Here is an 18,387-nt window from a genome sequence, read left to right as displayed (position 1 = left end):
TGTTGTAGTCTATGTATTCACACATGTATTATGGTTTTCGGTTAATACAATTATAGCATGAACAATAGACGATTATCATGAACAAGGAAATATAATAATAACCAGTTTATTATTGCCTCTAGGGCATATTTCCAACAATTTGGAGATGTGCAGAATAGGTAACTCTGACGTAGCTTTTTCAGGCCCAGAATTCCAACTGCCGGCATTCTCCCTCTTTGTGTAAAACTTGCATGTTATGAGAGGAAAGGCATTAGAATTACTCCATAAAGCATTATTATGCATAAAAACAGTATAAATAATAGTAGGAAAACATGATGCAAAATGGACGTATAGAGGGTATCAATTCGGCCCATCACCGGCCCGTTATCCATTCGACATCATTGCGGGCCATCGGCACTTCCCGCCCGTTAACAGTCCGCTATGTATATGGGACCAATTATGTCCCGGTGTGTTTTTGGCCTGTTAACGGTCCATGCCGGAATTGGGTCATTTTCGGTTAGGTCTATCTTTCGGCCTTTTAGCGATTCGTTAAAGTCAACTATAGCTCCAAGGTTCCATAAAACAGGAAAACAAGCAAGAGGCAAGGTAATGAAAAGAAAAGGCAAAGTATATAAATGCACGTTATGGCTCCAGCTTGCGCTCGCTAGAGAGTGCATCCCGACGTGTGATAGCTTGCACGCTATGGCTCTAGCTTGCGCTCACTAGAGGGTGAATCCCGATGCATGACAGCTGATGACCCACAAGTATAGGGGATCACAACAGTTTTCAAGGTTAGATTATTCAACCCAAATCTATTGATTCGACATAAGGGGAGCCAAAGAATATTTGCAAGTATTAGCAGCTGAGTTGTCAATTCAACCACACCTGGAGATTAATTTTTTGCAGCAAAGTGATCAGTAGCAAGGTAACATGATAGTTTTGATAGTAGTAGCAACAGCAATAGTAATGGTAACAGTGATAGCAAGGATTTTGTAGCAAGTGCAATAGTAACAGAAGTAGTAGTAACTTAGTGGAAACAATATAAGAGAAATTCATAGGCATTGGATCGGTGAATTCGTTGGATGATATTCATCATATAATAGTCATAACCTAGGGCGATACGGCACTAGCTCCAGTTCACAAATATAATGTAGGCATGTATTCCGTAAATAGTCATACATGCTTATGGATAGAACTTGCAAGACATCTTTTGTCCTACCCTCCTGTGGCAGCGGGGTCCTATTGGAAACTAAGGGATATTAAGGCATCCTTTTAATAGAGAACTGGAACAAAGCATTAACACATAGTGAATACATTAACTCCTCAAACTACGGTCATCACCGGGAAGTGTCCCGACTTTTGTCACTCCGGGGTTGCCAGATCATAACACGTAGTAGGTGACTACAACTTGCAAGATCGGATCTAGAACATAGGTATAATGGTGATAACATAAACGATTCAGATCTGAAATCATGTCACCCGGGCCCAAAGTGACAAGCATTAAGCATGGCAAAGTCATAGCAACATCAATCTCAGAACATAATGGATACTAGGGATCAAACCCTAACAAAACTAACTCGATTACATGATGAACCTCATCCAACTCCTCAACGACCAGGGAGCATCATGGAATTGGCGCTGGAGAAGGGTTGGTGATGACAAAGATCGAAGATCCCCCTCTCCGGAGCCCCAAGCGGACTCCAGATCTGGCCCCCCGATGAAGAACAGGAGGTGGCGACAGCTTCGTCTTGTGAAACGCAATAATTCTTCCTCCGTGATTTTTTTGGAAATATGTGATTTTATAGTATCAGGGGTGGAGTCTGCAGGGCCATCAGGTGGGGACAACCCACCTGGGGGCACCTGGAGGGGGGGCACCCTGGTGGGTTGTGCCGACCCAGGTGCCCCCCTCCGATGGTTCTTGGCTCCAGAAATTCTTATTTATTGAATAAAAAATCCTCACAAAGTTTCATTCCAATCCGAGAACTTTTATTTTTGCACAAAAACAACACCATGGTAGTTCTGCTGAAAACATCGTCAGTCTGGGTTAGTTTCATTCAAATCATGCAAATTAGAGTCCAAAACAAGAGGAAAAGCATTAGGAAAAGTAGATACGACTGAGACGTATCAACTCCCCCAAGCTTAAACCTTTGCTTGTGCTCAAGCAATTCAGTTGATAAATTGAAAGTGAAAAAGGAAAACTTTTACGAACTCTTTTGCTCTTGTTTACATAAATAAGCTTAAACAGCACCCAGGTTTTCAGCCAAGATTATAACTAACCATGTCGACAATAACTCTTAAAAATTATATTAACTCATATCAATGACATAATCAGCTAGCGAGCAATAATAAGATATCTCAAACAGCAACACGTTGTCAAAACAACCATGATATAATATGACAATAATTGTATCTCGCTAGCCCTTTCTGAAACCGCAAAACTTAAATGCAGAGCACCTCCAAAGCTCAAGCAGCGACTAAACATTGTAATTCATGGTAGAAAAGATCCAGTCATGATGCACCCAACATTAGCTACACACAATGCATGAGGATGACAATAGTGCTCTCAGGTTCTAGCGCTTATTTGAGAAGGTGATGACACAACATAAAAGTAAATACATAGTCCCTTCGCAGAGGGAAGCAGTGATTTGCAGCGGTGCCAGAGCTCAAGTTTTTAAAACAGAGGTAAATAAAATTTTGAGAAATGCACCCTTCTTGTTTACTTCGCGACCATTAGTTATCGGTATCTTCCATGCTAAACACATTAGTGGCGGTTCCCAAGCGATAAAAGTAAAGGTTTACTCCCCCTCCACCAACAATCACATTCCACGGCTTATCCGAAACAACGGGAACCGTCCATACCAACAACAGTCCTGGGGGAGTTTTTGTTTAATTAATTGCAATTTGAATTCGAGACTGGGAATCCCTATTACCGCCCCACTCGTGCAAGGACGAGTGAATAAACACTCATCATGAGAATAACCCGCTTAGCATGGAAGATACTGACTACCTCCTGTCGCTCTATGAACAATCCAGGCACAAAAAAAAGGATATTTATTTCAAGTTTTTAGAGGTGGCACATGCAAATTTACTTAGGACGGCAGGGTAATACCGTATATATGTAGGTATGGTGGACTCTTCTGGAATAACTTGGGTTTCAGGTTTTTGATGCACAAGCAGAATTCCCTCTTAGTGCAGTTGAAGGCTAGCAAATAGGTTGAGAAGCGGCCAGCTAGAGAGGGAAAACGGTCATGAACATGCATTATGCATAAGTAACATTGGATACTAGCATGAGTAGGATATGAACACCATGAACATAAATATCATAGAGGTTGTGTTGGTTTTGATTCAACTACATGCATGAAGATGTGCCAAGTCAAGCCACTCGAACATTCAGAGGAGGATACCATATCATCATACTACATCATAATCATTTTAATGCAATGTTGATATCCAAGATAAATCATTATCCACTCCTAGCTACTTAAGCATGGCATGAGAAACTATAATCTCTAATTGTCATTGCAAACATGTTTGATCATAATAGGTTGAATCATGGATACTAGGTTAAACATATTTACAAAAACAGAACAAGTCGAGTTCATACCCGTTTCTCTCTGCCACAGCCAGCTCATCAAATATCATCATTATTGCCTTTCACTTGCACGATCAAACAATTTGAAAATAACAATAGTGCAAGAGTGTCATGGGCTAAGCTGGAATCTGCAAACATTTTATTCGAAAGGAGAAGACAAAGTAATACGGGCTCTTTGTTAGATCAACAATAATGCATATGAGAGCCACTCATCATTTTCATCGTGGTCTTCTCCTTGGTATGACTCAGTAAAAAAGAAAAGAAATTTAAAGAAACACACTGAAATATTTTTGGAGTTTTTGGTTTTTCTTGAACAAGCAAATAAAAGGGAAAAAACGAAAACGGGAAAAACTATTTACACGGGAAAGCTCCTAACAAGTTAAAGAAGAACATGGAAATCTTTTTGGGTTTTCCTTTTAGTACTACAACAAGCTACACTAGAAAGAAAAATCAAAAAGAAGGAGGAAATATTTTTGTATTTTCTCAAAAAAATTCAAACACACAAGAAGAAAGCGAGAAAATAAATCTAACATGGATGATACAATGAAAGAGTGTGAACATCGACAACTGGAATGAAATGTGTGAACATGAATGTAATGTCGGTGGAAATACGTACTCCCCCAAGCTTAGGCTTTTGGCCTAACTTGGTAATCACCACTCGAAGAAGCCATCAGGTCCCATGTTGAAGTGCTGGGGAGCGGGCACCTGAGGATCCCACTGTTGAGGCTCTGCCTGTGCCGCAGCTAGGTTGTTTCGGTAGGCGACGATGTCCTCAGGCATAATCCTGTATCCGCCCCTGGCAATAGGATCAAACAAAGCAGGTGCAGGCAAAGGAATAACATCACGGGTAATCTCACTAAAGACCAAGTTATAAGGAATATCCATAGTGGTGTTCTCGATATCAATGAAGTGGTGGTGTGCCATAGCCGCGTGATCTAGGTAAACCTTGGGCAAGGGATAATCATGCTGGCGTATCTGGACATTAAAGTGACTCGCTAGGCGAGTAGCATAAATGCCACCATGTATTTTACCCTTGGGTCTATTAATGTGGAGGCGACGTGCCACATTAGCTCCCAAGCTATAAGTGTTGTCGCCACAAAGTGCACGATGTAAAAAAGCAAAGTCTGGGGCACTGAGTGCACCTACCTTCTCTCTAGCAAGCAAACACTTCGTAATGAAAAGAGCAAAATAATGGCGGTGACACTTGAGACCCCTCTCTCATCCCCCACTGTTAGAGTGCGGTAAAAACCATCAAACTCCACGGGCCTAGGCTCTACTAAACCACCATCAGAAGGGAGCAAGCATATGTCACAAAATTCAGTAAGCGGTGGTATCCTTATGGGGTTCGGCATATAAGTTAAACTGCACCTCAGGGGGATTATTCCTAACTAAGAAATGGAAACTTTGCACAAAGGAATTTGTGAGGAGATGATACTGTTCACATTTAGCTGCGATGAAGTTGGTGAGGCCGGCATTAGCAGCATATTGTGCAAACTCTTGAAGGATTCTGGCCCCTTCCATGAACGGGTTATGGGGCCATTCGCATGGTCGTACCTCCGCCATTCTCCGGGTATGGAGATCACTGTCAGATGACTCCCCAATAACTCCCTTAGAGTTCTTCTTGGAAGCAAACTTCCTAAAGATACTCATATTTTTCCTATGAACAAAATTCTGAAATTTGTAGTCCACAAAAATTTTCTCAACAAAACTTCACAAGATTGGTAGCAATTGCTCATAGGTATGCATAGAGGCCATATCAAGCATTCAAACTACCTAGAACTCTAAGAATTCAACATGCAAGCTCATCTACAGCAGCACCAAGAGTAACTAATTATTCAAAACATAAAACACTAAAGCAAAAACTAATTGGACTAACGGAGGAGTCACATACCAAGTAACAATCCCCCGAAACAGTTTCGGAAACGGAGCTTCGAGCAAAGAGATCAAAATTCGCGAGTTTGAGAGCAAGAACAGGAAAGAGAGAGCAATGGTGATTTTTTTCTGGAGGTAAATGGTGATGTGGGATGAAGAGATAAGTGAGGGGGCCCACGTGGGGCCCAGCAACCACCAGGGCGCGCCTCGGGGGTGCTAGCGCGCCCAGGTGGGTTGTGCCCACCTGGTGCACCCCCTTTCATGTTATTTGCATCAACATTTCTTAAATATTCAGAACAATTTTGTATTAAATTTTGAGAGCATTTTGAGAACTTTTATTTTTGGGTCATTTTTTATTGCACGGGAAATTCAGAAAACAGACAAAACATGGCATTTTATTTTATTTAACTAATAAAAACAGAAAACAAAAGGTAGGGACAGAAGGTAGTGCTTACTAAATTCATCAACTTCATACCTCTCAAAAATGATCCATTAATACGGTTGATCAAGTCTTATTAACAACCACTTTCGATTAGCATGAAACCGAAGAACTTTCATAAATCACTAAGTTACCTCAACGGGGATATCAATGTCCCCAACAATAAGCATTTCATATTTCTTTTGGGCAGTAGGTAGAGGTAGTTGAAAACTTCCAATAGTGATTGTCGGAGATTTTTCAATAACATTAATACCATTCACTTGGAATTGTTTCTTCGGAAAGTGCACCGTATGTTCATTACCATTGATATGAAAAGTGACCTTGCTTTTATTGCAATCAATAACAGCCCCTGCAGTATTCAAAAAGGGTCTATCAAGGATAATCGACATGTTGTCGTCCTCGGGCATCTCAAGTATAACAAAGTCAGTTAAGATAGTAACTTTGGCAACAACAACTGGCACATCCTCACAAATACCGATAGGTATAACAGTTGATTTATCAGCCATTTGCAAAGATATTTCAGTAGGTGTGAGTTTATTCAAATCGAATCTTTTATATAAAGAGAAAGGCATAACACTAACACTAGCACCTAAATCACATAAAGCAGTTTCACATAGTTTCTTTTGATGGAGCAAGGTATAGTGGGGATTCCCGGATCTCCAAGTTTTTTAGGTACTCCATCCTTAAAGGTGTAATTAGCAAGCATGGTGGAGATTTCAGCTTTCGTTATTTTTCTCTTGCTGGTGATGATGTCTTTCATGTACTTTGCATAAGGAGGCATTTTTAGGATATCAGTCAAGCGAGTACGCAAAAAGAATGGCCTAATCATTTCAGCAAAGCATTCAAATTCTTCATCATCTTTTTTAGTAGACTTAGGTGGAAAGGGCATAGGTTTTTGAGCCCATGGTTCTCTTTCCTTACAATGTTTTCTAGCAACAAAGTCTCTTTTATCATATCTTTTATTTTTGGGTTGTGGGTTATCAAGATCAACTGCTCGCTCTATCTCAACATCATTGTCTAGTTCTTTATTATTTGTTTGAGTGTCTTCGTGAACCTCATCATTATCTTTTTCATTATCAGAAGGTGAGTGTTCACTATCAGATTGAGTTTCAGCATCAGAGATAGAAACTTCATTATCATTGTCAGGAGGTTTTTCTACTTCAGGTTCACTAGACGCATGCAAAGTCCTATCATTTTTCTTCTTCTTTTTCTTTTTAGAAGGACTAGGTGCATGAGTGTTAACTCTTTGAGAGTCTTGTTCAATTATTTTTGGGTGTCCTTCAGGATAAAGTGGTTCCTGAGTCATTCTACCTCCTCTAGTCATTACTCTAACATCATGATCATTGATATTATTATTCATTTCATCAAGCAATTCTCTTTGAGATTTAGCAACTTGTTCTAATTGAGTTTGAACCATAGAGGCATGCTTTCCTACACCTCTAACATCATTGGAGATTCTAAATAACAAGTCACTCAAGCGAGCAATCATATCAGAATTGTATTTCAATTGTTTCATAACATTTGCATTGAAGTGATCCTGCTTTTGACATCCTCAGCTTTAATACCTTTTTCCTTCATAGATTTCTTTGCCTCTTGCATATCTTTCGGACTGAGATGTAAGATACCCCTCTTCTTCGGAGTAGGTTTGAGTGGTGGTTCAGGAAGAGTCCAATCATCATAATTTTTCAATATGTTATTCAATAATTCTTTAGCTTGTCCAATAGTTCGTTCCCTGAAAACACAACCAACACAACTATCTAGGAAATCCCTAGAAGCATCGGTTAGTCCATTATAGAAGATATCAAGTATCTCATTTTTCTTAAGAGGATGATCAGGAAAAGCATTAAGCAATTGGAGAAGCCTCCCCCAAGCTTGTGGGAGACTCTCTTCTTCAATTTGCACAAAGTTAAATATTTTCTGTAAGGCAACTTGTTTCTTATGAGCAGGAAAATGGTTTTCAGAGGTAATAAATCATATCCTGGGGACTACACACACAACCAGGAGCAAGAGTATTATACCGAGTCTTAGCATCACCCTTTAATGAGAACAGAAATAATTTGAGAATATAATAGTAGCGAATTTTCTCATCATGAGCAAAAAGAGTGGCTATGTCATTCAACTTAGTAAGATGTGCCACAACAGTTTCAGTTTCATAACCATGGAAAGGATCAGATTCAACCAAAGTAATTAACTCTGGATCGACAGAGAATTCATAATCCTTATCATCAACAAAGATAGGTGAAGTAGCAAACTTAGGATCACATTTCATTCTAGCATTCAAAGATTCTTCTTTCAGTTTGCATAATAATTTCTTAAGATCATCTCTATCTTTGCAAGCAAGAACGTCTCTAGTTGTCTCCTCATTCATAACATAACCTTCCGGTACCTTTGGCAATTCATATCTAGGAGAACTAGTTCTAATAGGTGTTTCAAGATTTTCAGTCTCAAGCTCTTCATCAGTTTCAACAATTTCAGTAGTTTCAACATTCTCAAAAGCTTTAGTTCTAGCAAGTTGTTCATCAAGAAATTCACCTAGTGGCACATTATCATCAAGCAAGGTGCTAGCATCATCATAAATATCATTCATAACAGCATCAATCTCAGAACATAATGGATACTAGGGATAAGCCCTAACAAAACTAACTCGATTACATGATGAATCTCATCCAACTCCTCACCGACCAGCGAGCCTACGAAGGAATTACTCACTCCCGGTGGGGAGCATCGTGGAATTGGCGATGGAGAAGGGTTGGTGATGACAAAGATCGAAGATCCCCCTCTCTGGAGCCCCAAACGGACTCCAGATCTGGCCTCCCGATGAAGAACGGGAGGTGGCGGCAACTCCATCCCGTGAAACGCGATAATTCTTTCTCTTTGATTTTTTTCTGGAAATATGTGGTTTTATAGTATCAGGGTTGGGGTCTGCGTGGCCACCAGGTGGGGACAACCCACCTGGGCGCGCCTGAGGGGGGGCTGGTGGGTTGTGCCCACCCAGGTGGCCCGCTCCGATGGTTCTTGGCTCCAGAAATTCTTATTTATTGAATAAAAAATCCTCGCAAAGTTTTGTTTCAATCCGAGAACTTTTATTTCTGCACAAAAACAACACCATGGTAGTTCTACTGAAAACAGCGTCAGTCCGGGTTAGTTTCATTTAAATCATGCAAATTAGAGTCCAAAACAAGAGGAAAAGTATTAGGAAAAGTAGATATGACGGAGACGTATCAACAACTTACACATTATGGCTCGAGTTTGCGCTCGCTAGAGAGTGAATTCTGACGCGTTTCAGCTTGCACGTTATGGCTCCACCTTGCGCTCGCTGGAGAGTGAATCCCGACGTGTGACAGCTCGGACGTTATGCCTCCAGCTTGTGCTCGCTGGAGAGTGATTTGCAACGTGTGTCAGCTTGCACGTTGTGGCTCCAACTTGCGCTTTCTTGGGAATGAACCCCGACGCGTGACACCTCGGACGTTATGGCTCCAGCTTGCGCTCGCTAGAGACTGAATCCCGACGCGTGACACTTTGCACGTTATGGCTCCAGCTTGCGCTCGCTTGAGAGTGAATCCCGGCGTGTGACAACTCAGACGTTATGGCTCCAGCTTGCGCTCGCTGGAGAGTGAATCCCGACGCATGACAGTTCAGACGTTATGGCTCCAGCTTGCGTTCGTTGGAGAGTGAATCCCGACGCGTGACAACTTGCACGCTATGGCTCCAGCTTGCGCTCGCTCGAGAGTGAATCCCGAGGCGTGACAGCTGGCTAGCACGTTAAGGCTCCAACTCGCGCTTGCTGGAGAGTGAATCCCGACGCGTGACAGCTTGCACGTTAAGGCTCCAACTTGCGCTCGCTGGAGAGTGAATCCCGACGCGTCACAGCTTGCACGTTAACGCCCAAGCTTGCGCTCGCTGGAGAGTGAACCCTGACGCGTCACAGCTTGCACATTAAGGCTCCAGCTTGCGCTTGCTGGAGAGTGAACCCCGAGGCGTGACAGCTTGCACGCTAAGGCTCCAGCTTGCGCTCGCTGGAGAGTGAATCCCAACGCGTGACAGCTTGCGCGTTAAGGCTCCAGCTTGTGCTCGCTGGAGAGTGAATCCCGACACGTGACAACTTGCATATTACCATGCACTCACGTGGAAGCACCATCAAACATGTCCATTTCATAGGGCTACGGGACAAGGTGGGGGGGGGGGCTCCGTCGCGCCGTATCGGCGTCCAGAAAGAAAGAAAAGATAAACTAGGAGTACGAGTATTTTTAGAAAGACTGTAAAAAGAAAACTCAATTCACAATTTTTTTTCGCCTACACGCCGAGGAAAGAGGTGGTTAGGTCAGGGTAACTACGTTTCCATTAGTGTGGTCAGTCAATGAAGCACTCAAGCAGTGTGTACTGTGTGCACCCAACCAACCTTGTCTTATCCACGCAATGCATGCAGCGGTGCGTCCACACACACGACTGTGGGAATCAACGAAGGAAGGGACGATCCTCCCGTTCCGCCATCCCATTGGCCCAAACCCAAAGCGCAGCGACCGGCTTCGGTCACCGGCAAAATCCACCGGGCAAAAGCCGACGCCTCGGCACTCTACACCAACGAAATCACACCTCGCTACCCATGACACGCCGGCCCCGCGGAAACACGACCCCACACGTAAGCGACCATACGCGACGCGGCCGGCGCAACGCGTACCTGGGCGCAGCAGGGGCTTGTCGCACGCAGGCTCGCCCGCCAGCCGTCGGATCCCCCACGCGTACCGCCGGATGCGCCCGGTCAAAAGTGGCAGCTGCCAGCCAGTCCATCCCGGTCCCCGGCCCTCGAACCGCGAGCGCGGCCCTCGCCACACACACCGCGGAACACAGCATCCTCGCTGCATGACACCGCGGGCCCACGCGCGCGGGCGCGACCCGTCAGTGTCTCGCGGGGCGGGCCGAGTGGGTTGGGTAGGCGGGTTGCCGAAACGGGTACCGCGAGGGGGTCACGGAAGGGGAAGAGGCTTGCCTATTTGCTCGCAACCGCCTCCCCCTCGCTCCACTCAACAACCAAAAACCCCCGTCCATTCACTCTCCCCTGCCCCTGCCTCTCTCTGCCTGCGTGCGTGCGTGGGGAGCGTGAGGATGGAGCAGAGGAATCCAATGGCGGCGCAGGCGGCGAGGCCGAACCCCTGCGCGGCCTTCCGCTCGGTCCCGCCGCCGCTGCCCGCGCGCCGCGCCGACGCCGCGCCGAGGCCCAAGGTGACGAGCTGACGATCGCCCCCCTTCTCCATTTCTTTGACTGATTGATTGGCGCATGCCGCTCTTTTCCCCCACCCCCAAATCCCCCCGCGATCGCGGACGGGGGCCGCCTAGGGTTTCCCGCGTACGGTACGGACTCGCGGCGGCGGCGGCGGCGGCGTGGAATGCGGGGGGGCGAGGGCCGGCCGCCGGGACGGGGGTTTTTGTCGACGATCGAATGCCTTTTTCTTTTCTTCATTCCGAGGTTGATTTTGCCCTCTGCTTCCTTGTGCTCGTCGGCTGCCCTGTACTGAACGAGTCACCTGTCATAGATCGCGGCGCTCGGTTCTGCGTTAGCTACCGCGTGGTGCAGCCGGTGCGAGATTCGCTCGCTCTACTTCCATATTATCTTCTTTATTAGGTGGAGTATAGATATGGAGTAGTACTACTTAATTTGTTACCATTGTGACAGCGCTTGTTCCCCAGGGGCCCAGCGTCGCTCAAGTTGAGGTTGATTTTGATTCTCTTCCTACGTCTTCTTACCACTCCAACATGATTGTTCATCTCGTCCGTCTGGGCTGGGGTGGTATAGATCCAAGATCCAACTGCCTATGCCTAGCTTACCAACTTCCGCGCTTGGATTAGGATAAACATGCTTGCCACGCCTTTCCTGGCTAATTAATTTTGTACAGAGGCCGAGGAAATCGTTTAACATCAATTTGTTTCGTTTTACTGTTGCAGGATGCACCTTGTCCTACCTCTAATGGCGATAGAGGTCTTTCTGGGCGGTGCAAAAAGCCTCCAGAGCATGCGTACGTTCCTTCATGCTTATGTCTGCCAACATACAGCATTATATATGATGGAATCATGTCATTGTTTCTACATTTGTCATCCTGCTTTGGTTTCACTGTTCGATTAAATGCCTTGTTTTTCTTTTTGAGACAAAATAGCAGGAGCTTCGTGACAATTGTTATCTGTAGTGAATGTCTTATATTTCTGTGAAGCATATCCCTAGTCTAGGAACCAAAATATCATGTCATGGGGATTGTCAACTACTCTACCTTGTCTGTGTCATGGGCCCATTATGGTTCAAATAACAATTGACTGTAAGATTCATAATATTCGTAGCTATTACTTGGTAAACTCATGCTGTATCAGGTTTTATCCTCACTTTCGTATTTAACCTAAAAAATGACCCGTGCATTCGTGAATATGGAGATCAGGAGCATATCAGTGCAAAGTTGCAAACCACTGGCTAGGTGTAATTGTGCGAACTACACACATTGACCATTTTATGTTGGGCTGATGAGTGATCAATGGATCACATTTGGAGGAATTTAAGGGCCCCATCTTGGATAAATCTCGTAATAGCCTTTCATATTTTAAGGCTCACACCTTATTAATACCCAGTTGAATCTAATCAGTTCTTTTATCTAATGTGTGTATCACATGAGACTGAGTTTGCATGATTAAACATGGCTATCTGGTTTCCCTAGACCATTTAAAGAAACTGCACAGGGGAACTCAGGTTGTGTTCAATATGAATGTGCATGATCCAGTAACATGATATTTGATAATCTTATATGTAGTAAGCTGACAAATACTCTGTTATCCAGAAGTGCGTATTCAGTCCTATACCATTAGAATGATTCTGAGGACAGGGTATGTTTAGTTTGAGCCCAAATTCACCATCCTAAAAAATGGTAGCCAAAATTTTAGTGAATGTTTTGCTTGCCAATGATCTGGCTAATGTTGGCAAGAAAAATGAACTACAGTTAGCAAGTTTGCATATGGGCATACCAACCAATTTCGGGCAACCCATCCAAACAAGGACCAAATTTTTGGCTATGAGCAAAAAATTGGTAAGGTTAGTTTTGTACACCAACCAAACATGGGTCCTCGCGATAAAATAAAAGGGAAAATGTAAGAAGAAATATATTTATATTGCTTCTTGGTGTGTTGCTTTATGCCTCACGGTTTAATTCTACTCTATAATTTGGTTATGCGTAAGTGTAGTGAGCATTGAGGCATGGTATACTGCCTTCTTCTTTTTGTAAAGCTTGTTAGTGAAGTGACATTATTTAAAGCATGATATATCACTTTTATTTTTTTTGGGAAGCTACATCTTTCATTGTTTAGGTTCTTGGCATACCAGTAAGTCATTTCTGTTGCCTGGATTGCACTTAAATATCATTCATGTCTTGCAAAATCCACATTCCAGTATGTTACTTCTGAATCTATTTATTTTAAAATGTATAGTAACTTCCTCTCTATTTTACAGCATGCATAAGCCGTCTGGCGGTACATATACAAAACCTGATGCAAGAGTGAAGTTGATTCCGGCAGAAGACATCACTTATGTACGGCATGGAAAGTCTTTTGGTAGAACAGTTGGCTCAGCAAAACTGCAGAAAACACACTGCAGACGAAGTGTCACTCCTCCTCCGAGTTCGCGTAAAATTTCTCTTGCGAGATCGACACCGCTTACTCACAAGTCCACGACACCGTTTACTCCCAAGGCCATGCCACCGCTTAATCACAAGGCTTTGGTGCCTCTTACCCACAAGGCCACAGCACCTCTTACTCACAAGCCCACGACACCTCTTACTCACAAGCCCACGACACCACCCCATCCTGTTGCCTCGTGTCTTTCTCCTAAGAGAGTTGAGACAGCTCACAAGGCCTCGGGACCTCTTAGTCCCAAGCCCACTACACCACCCCAGCCTGTTGCATCGTGTCTTTCTCCTAAGAGAGTTGGGACAGCTCACAAGGCCTCGGGACCTCTTAGTCCCAAGCCCACTACACCACCCCTGCCTGTTGCATCGTGTCTTTCTCCTAAGAGAGTTGAGACAGTTGAAAACAGGCAATTTTTCTCTCTCAATCGGCCATCACCACTCTACAAGGCTGTCCAGAGAGGTACATTTCCTCCATCTGTTTCGCAGAAAGAGTCAGAGATGAATCCCATCAACCCTAGTTCTGTGCATGTTCCTCCTGCATATTCAAGGAAGGTTCCTCTTAAGAGTGTCGTCACACTTGACAACAAAAAGTTATGCTCTACAAGCAATCAGGCTGCACTTAAATGTCAGCCCACAAAAAGAGACGCAGATCCTATTGTGGAAAAAGAAACTACTGTGAAGCTTCCATTACTGAGCCCAACATCTGTGCTTAGTTCAAGTTCCACCGAGGTCTGCCCAGATACTGGAAGGTCTTCGTCCAGACTAAATTTGTTTGATGGAAAATCCAAGCTGGACTCACTGCAGCCTGAAACAAACATACCTCAAGCAAAAAGCCCAGAGTCTACAACTCCAACCCGATGTGCTCAACTTTCCAATGATTTGAGAGTTGTTTCCTCCACTAAGAGCCATGTCGAGAGACAAACGAACCAGGAACCATCAATTAGTCGTAACATGTCTTCAGGTATGGTTATTATCCTGAAAGTAACATATTCCACCCAAAAAAAATCCTGATGCATGATTTAGCTGTATTTTTCTTAGTCTACGTATATAAAACAAATGGCATGCATGATATTTGCTTCACTTAGTTCCAATAATTGGACCTTTTGTTTTCGAACTTATTTTGTTTACCATGTTGAATATTCCTTCAGTCCTCATGAAAGGGCTCAAGAGTATTGCTTGCTTTTTGCCCTAACGTTAGATACAGGAAAAGAGAAGAATTAAATAGGAAAACCCAACTTTTAGCCTTTTTAAAATTGTACATTATGTTTCCCATATTTCTGTAGCGATGTTTTACAGTTCAGTGCATGCATTTGCAAGGACAGAATGATATAACAGAAAATATCATATTATTCCTTATGTGCAATCTTATAATATTTCTTCTGAGAAAATTCGTTGTTATGACGTTTTGATATGGATACAGGTGCCCAATTAATTCTACATACACCACTGTGCAAGGAGACATACCAACCAGAGGCCTGCTGGAAGTAAGTACTTTGCTTTTACGCATTAGAATCTTCTAATTTGAAGGGTCAGTGCAATTTGTTTGCTGCATGAGTTTAATGATTTGGAAATTTTACCGACTAAGTAGAATAGAAGATTGTTGTAGGCTCATTGTGCAAGCGCAAACTCGATACTAGAAGGTTACCTTCCCAAGTAGAAGCACGAAAAGGAGAAAACACACAACTCATGTGTGGGGTTTGAAACTCCATTTATACTACCTGCTATAAGCTTTGAACCTTGGCTGCTAGGTGTTGCGGTTAATTAGCTGTATAGGCAGCAATTACTTGTGCCATAAGCTATATTATACTCCCTCTGTTGACAAATACTATAAGATGTTTTGGATATTTCAATATGGGCTACATATGGATTGAAATGAGTGAACACACACACTAAAACATGTCTATATACATCCGATTCAGAAAAAAGTTAAAACATCTTGTATTTGTGAACGGAGGGAATATAAGATAAGAATGTTCATGTGGCAAGTGATGACGGTTTATGCTTTACTGTGGTCTTCTGCGATTCCAAAGATGTGAATCCTACTAGAGGACCCTGTGGTCTATTCTATATCAGCCGAACACTCAGGATCATTATTTGCTTTCTTTAGGGGCAAATTTGAAATAACTGGAGAGCTAACACACACTTGTGATGGACTTGAAGCCTATTTCCCTTGTGAAATTTCTAGCAAAGTTTATGAAGCTTCAAAACAGATGCCTGAAATCTTGAAGCTAGAGGCTCTACCTCTTTCTGGCCTGTTACCAAAAAAATTCAAGATGGAACCACCTCGTGTTCAAGATATTGGACTGTGCTTCATAAGTTCTTGTCAAAGGTACACTCATCATCTTAGCTTCCACTTACATTAAAGAAGGATTAGCAATGGTAGACTTACTTGCAGCCATGCCAGGTGCCATATAAAAAGATCTTGCATTGTATACAGTCTCTCTGTGTGTGTGTGCGCACGCCCGCGCATATGAGCTTGCCTTATAAGCTTAAATTTTGCCTATTTATACAGGTCAAATAGGGACTCTTACCATCTCCTGGAAAATGTTTCTTCACATATTGGCTTGCGGACTGACATCGGCACAGTGGAGTTGCTTATATTTTCGTCCAAGCTGCTTACGGAAGATGATCAAAGTATGTCCACTTGACTCTTACGAAGGCCACTGATACGCAATAGCTATGGTAGAGTTTACCGATTGCACGACATGCAGCTGATATTCATATCTTGTGAAGTTTTCCATTGGACATGCTATGCTTGAAACTGTTCTCTTCTATTTTGTTTCTGCAATCTGGATGTTTTGTTAAGTTAGGCAATACCTGCTAAATGATTTCTGGAATGTTTGAAAAACTAGTATGCAGGGTCATATTCATTTAGCATCATCTAACTTCCGTAGAATCTGTTGTAACAGCGAAAGACGGAGAACTTTACCTTTTTGGAGTTTTCCAGAAGCGTACCAGAAAGAGGCAGCACCGAGTCGACAGTCATACAGATATCAGCAATGTTGGCCTTTCAAAGGGAGACTGTAATATATCTGAGGATATTGGCATGGACCTGGATATGATAGGAGGCAAATACACAAAAGGTAATGCAGCTCCCGCTGTTTCTTTCTTCACTGGGTCTTGTAGTCCTGACTCCGCAGGTAACAACCTTTTTTTGTTGTTTGGGTGGTAGATCTTGCTATTTCAGCGATGCAGCCCCTGTACTTGCTTTTGCTGATTCATGTTTTTTCGTTGTATTTTCCAGGGACTACAGATTCTCTATGTAAATCTGCTAGGAGAGCTCCTGCTTGCGGAGACCTTGTTTTGGACCCACCTTCAGGATTTCTTCCTCTTGATGTCCCTCCTGGCTTCACAAGAGCTCATTGTGGACTGAGACTTGATGCTCCTCCAGGATTTACAAAAGCACATGGTGGGTTACACACCAATGACAGCATGCCTTCTCCTGGAGCAGAAAACGGTGCTTCCACTCTTTTCTCTGAGAGAAAGTCCCCAATCAAGTTCTCTCTTAACATTACAAGGCCTCCTGGATTTGCTAAATTGGCTGAGGTGAAAAAAGAGCCTGGGTTACCAGCATTCTTTAAGGCCACGGAGAAAACACCACCAATTGGAAAAGCAAATGAAAAGGATATCAAGCATGATAAGGTGCAACATTATCCCTGTCTTTGTTTCAGTAATCCCATTTTCTCCAGTGGTCTTTATTTCTCTGTTCCTTGGCTGGTTAGGAGTCCGGGTTTTTTTTTTTGGATCTCTGGGTCTCCATGCATGCTGTGCATTAATTATTTCAACTCCACGTATGCTAGTACTTCCGATAAGAAGAAACTCTTGTACCCCCTGATGTTTTAAACAGTACTAGTTTTCTTTCTTGGTAGTTGTTGGTCTGCTCCCCGAATTGAACCCTTATCTTTTGCCTTTTGTTGTGTTACAATGAAGTTTCGGACCCTCTTTTAAGAAATAAAAGGCAAGGGACTGTTTTTGCCTTCACTATTTAACTAAAATGGTTACTACAGACTCTTTTCAATAGCGACATCAATGCCTCTGATTTTCCTATTCACCTTTTTTTTCTGTGACTACTTAGCTTATCAGCAGAAATATGCATTGAAATAAGAAATGCATAGTTTACCAAAGAATCCTAAGCTATCTGCACGACATGTTTTATTTATTTTCCATTGGGGGGATGAATCAATCAAATTAACTGATACGTGTGCAGCAGGTGAACGTCGAAGTGGAATCGGATGACAGCTCGGAGGAGCGAGAGTTTCCCAAGACCAAGAGGCTCTCAGATATCCTGGGTTCTTGTGCCTCTTCGTCTTGGAGGAATAACGCAAGTACCTCAGCCGCACCTCGAAACTGCTCTGAAGTTTTCAGGCCTGCGAGTGCGAGCAAGTCTGAGGAACAAAAGCAGCACCATCGGCATTGCAGGAAGAGAGGGCAGCAGGAAGCATCCGAATCCGCTGCTGCTGTTGAGGCCACCAAAAGGCTCAAGGTCAACGGCCGCATCGCGCTCAACGGTTGTCCTGCCCTCAACTCCAACCAAGCGCAACCCAAAACTCCACCAACATAGCCGAGGTCGTCCTTCGTCTCCCGACCCGACGCCAGTGCTCTCGTCTTGTGTGCGTGGCGTGTCGTCTCAACTGCTACCTCTAACTAATCGGCTATGAAAACAGACGGTGATTATCATGTCATATATGTATGTATTCAGTGTATTGGCTCGGAGTCGGAGCTGAAAACAGGTACAAAGTCGAATAGTCAGTCAGATATAATTTTATGTATGTACTAGCTGGGCAGTGTCATGTCAAACCAAATATACCATTCTTGATCTTTTGAGTAACAAGTGACAACATGGTTAGTTA

General features: G+C 43.3%; 1 protein-coding gene across 4 annotated transcripts; it reads left to right on the top strand.

Annotated features, from left to right (window-relative positions):
* The first annotated feature begins 10,903 nt into the window (after nt 1-10,903).
* LOC109741269 (uncharacterized) lies at nt 10,904-18,387 on the top strand. 4 transcript variants are annotated; one of them, XM_040387371.3, is made up of 9 exons: nt 10,904-11,102; nt 11,823-11,893; nt 13,363-14,498; nt 14,958-15,021; nt 15,645-15,866; nt 16,050-16,171; nt 16,447-16,677; nt 16,782-17,179; nt 17,745-18,387. In XM_040387371.3, the coding sequence occupies exons 1-9, from the start codon at nt 10,986-10,988 to the stop codon at nt 18,096-18,098; spliced, it is 2,715 nt and encodes a 904-aa protein (XP_040243305.1). In that variant the 5' UTR covers nt 10,904-10,985; the 3' UTR covers nt 18,099-18,387. The 4 variants fall into 4 exon arrangements, with proteins under 4 accessions (XP_040243305.1, XP_040243307.1, XP_020155947.1 ...); XM_040387373.3 differs by having other exon boundaries at nt 10,905-11,102; nt 16,447-16,620; nt 17,748-18,387; XM_020300358.4 differs by having other exon boundaries at nt 10,905-11,102; nt 16,447-16,620.

The sequence above is a fragment of the Aegilops tauschii genome, chromosome 4, assembly GCF_002575655.3.
Source record: "Aegilops tauschii subsp. strangulata cultivar AL8/78 chromosome 4, Aet v6.0, whole genome shotgun sequence".
Lineage (NCBI taxonomy): Eukaryota > Viridiplantae > Streptophyta > Magnoliopsida > Poales > Poaceae > Aegilops > Aegilops tauschii.
Note: the sequence above shows the minus strand (reverse complement) of the source record. Positions and strands in the feature narration are given on the sequence as shown.

Excerpts from the sequence above, each read along its gene's own strand:
- LOC109741269 (XM_040387371.3), top strand. The coding sequence starts at position 10,986 with ATGGAGCAGAGGAATCCAATGGCGGCGCAGGCGGCGAGGCCGAACCCC. Across the intron at positions 16,172-16,446 it reads GCTTACGGAAGATGATCAAA|CGAAAGACGGAGAACTTTAC; the intron begins GTATGTCCACTT and ends CTGTTGTAACAG. Across the intron at positions 16,678-16,781 it reads TTGTAGTCCTGACTCCGCAG|GGACTACAGATTCTCTATGT; the intron begins GTAACAACCTTT and ends TGTATTTTCCAG.